At 39.8% G+C, this 9691-nt stretch overlaps 2 protein-coding genes across 2 annotated transcripts; one reads left to right on the top strand and one right to left on the bottom strand.

Annotated features, from left to right (window-relative positions):
• The first annotated feature begins 2291 nt into the window (after positions 1-2291).
• Positions 2292-5001, top strand: LOC133461402 (uncharacterized). The gene is made up of 3 exons (XM_061742300.1): positions 2292-2718; positions 3676-3804; positions 3906-5001. Exons 1-3 carry the CDS (start codon positions 2349-2351, stop codon positions 4316-4318), a joined length of 912 nt encoding a protein of 303 aa, XP_061598284.1. The 5' UTR covers positions 2292-2348; the 3' UTR covers positions 4319-5001.
• On the bottom strand, positions 4934-8916 carry hax1 (HCLS1 associated protein X-1). The gene is made up of 7 exons (XM_061742301.1): positions 8756-8916; positions 7328-7578; positions 7004-7224; positions 6871-6913; positions 6632-6765; positions 5682-5799; positions 4934-5347 (listed from the first exon to the last, which is right to left on the bottom strand). The coding sequence occupies exons 1-7, from the start codon at positions 8806-8808 to the stop codon at positions 5274-5276; spliced, it is 894 nt and encodes a 297-aa protein (XP_061598285.1). The 5' UTR covers positions 8809-8916; the 3' UTR covers positions 4934-5273.
• Between the last annotated feature and the right edge of the window lie 775 nt (positions 8917-9691).

Here is a 9691-nt window from a genome sequence, read left to right as displayed (position 1 = left end):
GCATTAAATTACAAAGAATAAAAGTAAAAAAATAAATAAATAGCAAATAACAGCACAAAATCTAATCGAAATAAGCCAATAATCTGGAGAACAGTCTGTGTGCAAGGGACAAGGAACACATCTGGAATCCACCAAGGACAAAGTTTGCAACACTTCACATTTATATGATATAAATGTTATGTTAGCTTAGATATAAATTATATCTAAGCTAAAGCATCATTGTGCAAAGAATGTCTATGTGACTCTCATCCAGAGATGCTGCCATCTTCTCAGGCCCGAAGCTCATTAAAATCTGTCATACGATGCCACGCAAATCAAAATCTGAAATTCTTTTGGAAACCATGCCTCTTCCTCTGGATTTAAGAGAAAACTTAGTTGAAAAACCTGCTTCTCTGAGGATTTGGGGAAGTGTATGGAACTGGCAGCTAAACGTACATATCTGACTCAACAACCATAAGTAGGGATGTCTTTCATGTGTTCATGTGTTAAGAAAATACGTCCTCTGAACCAATGACTGTCAAAACACTCAGTTTGTTCAGATGACGATTCATTAATTCATAACTCCAGTAGAGGATTTGAGCCAGCACCTCCCGGTCCAGGTCCCGGACAGTGACCAGCATGTTTGAGATGCTGCTCCATCACAACTGACTGCTCCAGATGTTCCTGGCTGAATCACTAGTGCAGAAGTATTGATGTAACCGTAGCAACGATAATACTCATCAAAGTGTGGATGTTGGTAATGATCTCATACTGCACAAAAAGAACTGGAAAAGCTCTCAGTTTACATGCAGCAAAGAGATGGCATTTCTGATCGTATCAGGTAACAACATGCAGAAGACCCGATCACTTGTCTGAGTTTACATGCTGTTCAGAGAATCTGATAAATGTCCAGAGCACGGCTGACTCTGTGACGCTAGGAGGCGCTGTAACCATGGTAACCATTTCAACAAAGAGCCACTTCCGGTTGACCTCCACTTAACCCTTGTGCTGTCTTCAGGTCAAGGAAGGAGGAAGGGAAGAAGGGAGGAAAGAAGGAAGGAAGAAAAGAAGGAAGGAAGGAAGAAGGAAAAGAAGGAAGGAAGGGAAGAAAGAAGGAAGGAAGGGAGAAAAGAAGGAAGAAAAGAAGGAAGGGAGGAAAGAAGGAAGGAAGGGGAAAAGAAGGAAGGAAGGAAGGAAAGAAGGAAGGGAGAAAAGAAGGAAGGAAGGGAGAAAAGAAGGAAGGGAGGAAAGAAGGAAGGAATGGAGAAAAGAAGGAAGGAAGAAAGGAATGTAGAAAAGAAGGAAGGAAGGGCAAAAAGAAGGAAGGAAGGAAGGAAGGAAGGAAGGAAGGAAGGAAGGAAGGGAAAAAAGAAGGAAGGAAGGGAGAAAACAAGGAAAGAATGTACGAGGGGAGAAAAGAAAGAAGGAAAGGAGTAAAGAGGAAGGGAAAGGGAAGGAGAGAGCAGGAGGAAAGAATGAATAAAGGAAGGAAGGAAGGGAGAAAAGAGGAAGGGAGAATGAAGGAGAGAGCAGGAGGAAAGAAGGAACGAGAATTAGGTCATTTTGACCCAAAGACAGTACAAGGGTTAACAACAAGAAAAGATATCGTACGACGACCTGGTCTGATTTAGTTTGTTCCCTTTGCTGCCACTAACCTTGCGAGAGGCACAAAAGGCACAATAACCCCTTTTAAAAATTATTATATTATAAAACGGGAAATTTATGGGAAAATACTAATACGGGAGGACGGCGGGAAAGAGGGGTAAAATACGGCAGTTTCCCTGTCAAAACGGGAGACTTGACATGAGTGGAAAGAAGTCTCAAGTTTTCTACTGGACAATTGTGTCGTTATTAGGGAAAGAGGACTGGACTGGAGACACAAGTTAGGAGGGAGAACCAGGTTCTTTCCTCTCTTTTATTGTTCAACAGTTGTTCAAATCAGACCAGGGCATACGACATCTTTTCTTGTTGTTGTTAAGTGGAGGTGAACTGGAAGTGGCTCTTTATTGAAATGGTTACCATGGTTACAGCACCACCTAGCGTCACGGAGTCAGCCCTGCTCTGGACATTTATCAGATCTCTGAACAGCATGTAAACTCAGACCAGTGACTCGGTCTTCTGCATGTCGTTAACTGATACCATCAGAAATCCCATCTCTTTGCTGCATGTAAACGTAGTGGGTTGCAGCACCTAGATAACCCGTTCAGTCAGAATGTTAACGCCATGTAAACGGGGATCTGATACTGCAGTCTGCGCATGCTCGAGAATATACTCTGGGGGGTTAACCCGGAAGTGAAAGGAGACACCACGTGTTCAGCAGTTGAAGAGGAGACGGCGCGTCTTCAGGAGTTCTTTAATTAAACACCAGCATGGCTTCAGGAAAACCAAATCACTTTTGGTCGGACGAGGAGACCCGTTTCATGCTACGGCAGATACAGGAGCTAAACATTTTAAATTTTATGGATGGGCGCAAGAGTAGAAACGCGAACCTTTTTAAAAAGATCGCTAAAGAGATGGGAGACGCGCGATTCTTCAGGACAACGGAGCAGATCAAGATAAAGTGGAAGAATATAAGGAAGTCGTACGTTGCCGCCAAACACAGCAAAACAACCACAGGTGCATATGATCCGGTCATCTGTCCTTACTTCAGGATTCTGGATGAACAGCTGGGGAGTCCACGTTTGTCCCAAGTCGTAAAACAAGAGGAGGAGGATGTGGATTGGGAGCCATCCGACCAAGGTGAGTGTTGTTAACTTAGTTGCTGAAACTTGTTGCCTTTTGTTCAAAGAATGTTTTATTAGCCCCGATAGACGGGTGGTTAGGGAAACACCACATGGGCTTGCCTGCTCTGAACGAATATGAATAAAGATTTACACTACTTGTTGGGGGGCGGGGGGGTTATTGTCTGAGTTTAATGAAAATGCGTTTATATTATAACACACTGATCAGGTTTAATCAGAATACTGATTTAAAACCAATCACAGCTGTTTTCCAGGGTCAAAATGAACCGGTGTGACTGTTTATAAAACAAAGTAGGGGAAGGTGAGGTAATGTGTATCTAGGCAACGGTACACATTTGTGGTCACGTGACCGTGATGTTTTCAAACCCTGCCATTTCCCACTGGCTATGAAGAAAAGAACCTCATGGTGAAGCATGCTTTTTTGATAAAAATGTTTTTTTTTGCATGTAAAAGTAAAATTTCTTCCTGTCAACTTAATCAACGATTGTGTCAAAATAAATTGATTCAGGTAGAAAAACTTATATCATCCATGTTCATGAACTACCATTATATAACTGTTTTTTTTGCAGCAGCAAACAGAACGGTTGTACTGACAATTTTCCAACATTAAAGTTTTTCAACATTAAAGTTGATTCTTATTTTGTTTCAAGTGTTGAGGAAAATTTGTGCTTATTGACCAATCCCCATGATTACACTGCCCTTTGTCCTAAACACATTCTGACTATTGTTGCTAGAAAACATCCTGAACTAATAGTAAATGTGCAAATTGTATTGATGTATAATTTTAGCTTGCCTGGAGGGGACGAAATGTAAAAAGTGTCTCAGTTTAATGAAAGTAGGCACGATTATATTTGCAAAGAACATAATATGGAACCAATAATGTGATTATTCTGACAACTAGACAACAGAAATCCATATGTCTGACATAAGATTTCATTTTTGTAACCCTCTGCAGAAGCAGCAACAGAGATGAGCCATGATGATTCAACAGGCAGCACAACACAGCGAGGCTTGGATGAGGCTTGTAAGGTTGAAGAGACCTCCAGGAGCAGCTCCCCGCTGCAGAGGAACTCTGAGTTACCAGGTAAGTTCTGCAACATGCTGCTGCAGCTACCAATGCTTCTTTATGTTTAAACATACCCACGTTAGGACATGTAAAAAGTTTTACACCAATTCTGTCTTCAGAGACGAGTGTCCAGACTCAGAGACCTCGTCGGAGGCGGCGGGGGCAGACAGACGATGTCGCTCTGCTGTGTGAGCAGATTGCTGAGTCGAGGGATTTCTGGAGACATCAGCTTAGAGAGAGTGATGAGCGACAGGAGCGGTTGCTGACCACACTGATGGAGGGAACAACCAACATGTTTGGAGAACTTCTGGAGTCAATCAGGAGTCTGAGGCCTCCGGCCCCCACATCCCCCCCACAACCCATGAACTCCCCCCCACAACCCATGAACTCCCCCCCACAACCAGACGCCCCCCCAGCCCCGTCCACCCCCTCACGGCCAGTGACCTCCGACCCTCCAAACTGGTTACAGTGGTTACAGCACCACCAAGTGTCACAGAGTCAGCCGGGATCTGGACATTTATCCCATCTCTGAACAGCATGTAAACGTACTGAGTGACATCAGACATACCTTTTCTGAAGAGTGGCTTTGAAGTCTTTATTTTCAAAGCTTTGGTTGACAGTTGGAGCTGACGGCTAACTTTGAGTGGTGAATCCAAAAGCTGACAGAGGGAACAAGTACACTTACCGTAAACATGGTTAAGTTTTGTAGATAGGATTTTTCTAGCTAAACTTACCTTGATAGATGGTGTCGTGAAGTAACTCTGACATTGTTAACTGTCTTCGCTGATTTGAATGTTGGTGACTATTCTACGATGATATTTTATCCTTTCGATGTTAAATTACTTGGTTAGAATATATAGAGAGAACTAAAATGATGGAAACTGGGGCGTCTACTGTGTTTAGCCTACAAGTCTGTAAACGGGAGGATGCGGATTAGTCTACATAATAAACACTTTCCTTTTCACTCGATTTTTATATATACATGATGTGGCAGGACATGTTTGTGAAGTTTAGAAAACAAAGAAGTATCCAGCTCTTTTAACCAAGTTTGTGAAATCACTGTCCAGTGTTTCATTAAACTGGATATACGTCACGTGACTGATGAGCAGTGACCAGGAAAGAATAAAGACAAGAGGAAAAACAACCGTTGAAATATATTAAATCTTTATTGATTACTCGCTCACATACATCCACACTGGCTTGTTGTACAATTGTTGAACAATATAAAAATATTTTTAACTTTTTCATGTCTGTCTCAATTTGTGAAAAACACCGGCTCTCAGGATTGGCAGCTTTCAGACCAGATGGTTGGTTTATAACTCCAACTTTATTTTTACCAAGCTTGAAATATTTTATCCAAAATATTTATTTTGGCAAATTAAAAGGATGCAGGTGACCTTTCAACGAACAAGTCATCGCACAGCTTGAGTTAAACACGTGTAGTCGGGGAACTAAACTTGTCCAGAGATTCATCTTTGGGTTGCATTTTATTTAAAGCCTCCAAAGAGTTTAGAGAACAACGAATCAGCGTCCCGCAGGTCTGAGAAGTGATGAGGTCTGCCTGTAACACAAACATTGCATTCAATAAAACTTCAGTGAAAATGTATTTTAATATTTGGCACCCAATACCAGCTTAAAAGTAGTACTAAATTGCTAAACCTCATCCTTGTTGAACCCAGACTTTAAATTCAGTTTCAACCTAACACAAACAAATCCTAACCTCTAACAGGGTAAATTCAGAGTATGTTGCCATGGTGATTCACATATATTGTCCTCTTTGGAACTTAAAATGCAGGTTTTTCTGCGTATTCTGAGTCTACTATGTGATAAAAGCTGCTTTCTGGAATCCCTCCCTGTACTGACAGCTTCAAACCACAGACTAGAGCTCAGCTGACCTGGTACCACAGGTTCCGTCCGTTCTGTTCCCTCCAGGACCCCGGGGCCTCCGGAGCGAGTCACCGTGGTTTCCTCATTGCCTTGGCCATCTCTGACGGTCCGTCTCTCCTCTACAGTCTGACAGAGGAAGAAAAATTATACCTGGTGGTAAATATCTACGGACATGGACATGTTTGATACCCCTACAGCTTCCTGAGGCCATACTTCCTCCTGAAAGGTGATTCAATTACACATATACCTCTATGTATCTAGTATGATAATCAGTAACCAAAGTCTGAATAGCATATATTTATTAATTTGTTTTGAAAATGGTGGAATTTAATTAAAAAAAAAAAAAAAAAAGAGAAATGTACATAATAATCATGTTTTATCCTAAACTTTAGGGTTTGGGGTAACCCTAACCTTATTTTAGAATCACAGATATACTTGATAATTTTCTTCTGAATAAAGTCAAACTCAAAGTAAACAATGACCAAATTAAGAAATGCATATTTCTCTCAGGATTTAGATGGTAGTCACGTTACCTAAACACAATTCTATACATGTAAAACACATTTTTGGTTGTCTCATATTCAGTTCTCTAGGGATCGTCAAACGTAAGGTGTAAAGACATTAACTGAAATATGCTCTTCTTAACATTTAGAACTGTAATACAAAACAAATATTATAAAAGCAACACCTGCAAACACTTTAATGGGAACACTGTCCTAATTGCAATTAAATCAATAATAACATTATTGAGGTTTATAGAGATGTGGTCACTTTTTTGAACAACAGTTCAAGCCAGATAGTTTCTGGAAGATTGTCACTCAGGACTCAACATCACCGCAGCTCTGTGGTCATGAACGGAAAACAAGCTCTTTCAAAGAATAAGCACCATGCCTACTACTTGGTCATGTTTTGCTTCATCGAAGCATACTAGAGTTAAACACAGTTCCTGTCAACTCACCCCATCTGGTTTCACCACCTTGGTGACGGTGACCGACTGAAAGAACGAGCGGATCCTGGGCTGGTTCGGTGGTGAACCAGTGTGTGGTGTTAAAATTTGATCAAGACCACCAGACGACACTGCAGAGTCCAGATCTTAAGGGGATCAGAAAAGAAAACAAGTAAAATACATACATATACAGTATAAATTCATATATTTAACAATTTATTAAAAGTAAAAAATCAAAAAACAAATCTCACCTCTATCTTCTTTGACCCCCTCTTCTGGAGTTTTCTGTGCTCCCTGTTGCCAAATATCAGTAAAGTAAGAAAGACAAAATTACCTCATATCAACATGCATTTAATGCATAGTGTTACTGAATGTTTTATTTACTCTGAAACAGGGAGTCCAGCCACGGAAAGGGGTGTGAGGGACTTCTGGCCGCTCGTAAGAAGGTTGGGTGTCACTTGGCAGCTCTTTGTACGGCCTTGGTGTGTTTCTGTCAGGAGATCTGAGCATGAAGTCTCTCAGTAGGTTCCCACCGCCTGCACCTCTGTCTTCTCCATCATGAGACGGTGGCGGAGGCATTATCCTGGGAATACCTGGTCCAATACCTGGGGGGCGTGAAATAAGATACCTCAAGACAGAGGGAAAACGTGCAAATCCTACTCTCATAAGGCCAGAACTACACATATTCTTATCTCTTGTTTTCCATACCAAAGTTTCCAGAGTCTGGCTGTCCATCCCAGGTTCCCAGCTGTGAGAAAATCTCCTCCATCTCCTTCAGGATGTGGCCAAACACTGGAGGCTCCTGGAACCTCATCCCATCCGGACCAAAACTGAAGCCGAACCTCCAGGCGCCATCAAAAGGGTCCTGCTCCCCCCTGAACCCGTCATAGTAGACTCCATCCTCCTCATCCTCATCATCATCATCCTCGTCATGGGTCATTGCATCAAAGAAAGGGTCCCTGACAAATTAAATCAAAAATATGTCTTATTTTCTTAAACTTTTACTACGGTACTCACGGAACTGATCAGCCCATCACAAGTTGTTTTTCTTTTTTTTTTTAATGGGGGTGCGTTATAATTTCATGAAGGTTAATTGACACCAAATGTGATGTCATTCTTACAGTCAAAGTACTAAAACTCATGGATTTAGTGGCATTTCAATCTGCACAAGTAATGTTTAAAGCAAAAAATCATTCGCTACCAGATAACATTCAGAAATTATTCATTGGGAGGGAAGGGGGTTATAATTTAAGGGGTAACCTAAACTTCAAACCTTTAGAACGTACAACAAAAATATGTTTTTGTGTATCCGTTTGTGGAATGATTTGAATTTGGAGTTAAAAGAATGTACAAACATAAAACAATTTAAGAAGAAAATATAAAGACATAATTTATTTGAGGTATAAAAGTGAAGACTGTGTTTAAAGATCACCAGCTGTGTGTGTTTTGCTATTTCGTCATGTTGTCTTTGTATGTTTACATACAGGACTGTCTCAGACAGTCCTGTACATTTTTTTTTTTATTTATTTATTTTTTTTTTTTAAATTGCATTACAGAAAATAAAGAACTTTATCACAATATTCTAATTTTCTGAGACATTCCTGTATGTATTATATTTATATCATAATTATATTTATGATAGCGCTTACATCTGGTATTAAACAGGTTATTTTTGTAAAAATGATATATATTTATACAAATTAGTGTGTAGTATAAAAAATAAATAGACATAATTTATGTTTAGTTGTGGAAAGGGGGTGGGATTAAATAAATTTATACTTCCTCCCACTCCTTTTCGAACATGTAACTGAAATATGTGTTTTGATATTGGGTTTTTTTCTTTATATGGTGGAATGTACCTGGATTTGTTTTCTTATCTTTTCTTCTTGTTTTTTTTTTTTACACATGTTCGAAAAAACGAACGAAATATAACTGTTCATAAAAACATATAATTTGTTAAAGCTATCCGTTTTAATATGCTGCCTGGTATACAGTGGGTAGTAGGAAACAGAAGTAGATAATTAAATCGTATTAGAGCTGAATATAAACTAATTCTAAATTTAAAAGGACCCCTGTGGTTCCTGGTGAATCCCATAATCTCGACCGAACTATTTCACCTTGACTCCACAAACTCACCTCCGGCCTCCTGGGACTCCGAAGAACCCACGAAATAAGTCGAAAACACTCATCTAACAGAAGTTTACAGGTAAACGACTAAAGCATAACTTTAAACGCAGGAAAAACAGCTGGAAGAGTCGCCGCCGTAGCAACCACGCAGTTGTCAACAACGCCGTAAAGTGTTTTATTCAGCATGACGCAAGCTGTCGTAACGCTGTCGTAAAGCCGCGTAGCCGCCGTAATCTACCAAACCAACGCGCAGCAGAAACAAGCCACCCCTAAACACTGGAACTGACAAAATAACTAATACATTCTGTAAATGTATCAAATGGCCAATAGCCCTAAAAATAAAAAAGATGCAATTTAAGATTTTGAACAATGTATACCCAGCTGCTGAATTTATGCGCAAAAGATTTAACTTTGTTGTAGAACCCTGTGGGTTTTGCCTAGAAGAGCATTTGTTCTACTTTAGCCCAATCTCATTAAAATTCTGGCAGGAACCTACAGCTGTTAAACACTGGGATTGACAACATATCTTAATTTATATGGATAAACTTCCAAGAAATATATCAAACATGGTCAACTTAGTTATTTTACTAGGTAAATATCACATACATAAATGCAAATGGAATAACAGCAAACCCTCCATTGTACATCTGAAATATGAATGTAAACTGTACTTTGCGTCTCTTAAACTGATGGGTGAAAAAAATAAGCCGAAAGCTTATATGAAACGATGCCTTTGTTTCTTAATTTTTATTAATACACTTCCCATAGCTTTTCAGTAAATTTATCTTTTTTTTTTGCTCTCAACCCGCCCAAATGTTGAATATCTGTAGATAATTGTTTTGTTTCATGTGCCCTTTATTGTATACCCTACATAATTTTGATCAATAAAGTTTGAAAAAAAACAAGCCCTTATTTTTTAAACGCAGAAAATATATGAAAGAGGGA

Source organism: Cololabis saira, chromosome 15 (assembly GCF_033807715.1).
Source record: "Cololabis saira isolate AMF1-May2022 chromosome 15, fColSai1.1, whole genome shotgun sequence".
Taxonomy (NCBI): Eukaryota; Metazoa; Chordata; class Actinopteri; order Beloniformes; family Belonidae; genus Cololabis; species Cololabis saira.
This window is presented reverse-complemented; position numbering and strand designations above follow the sequence as displayed.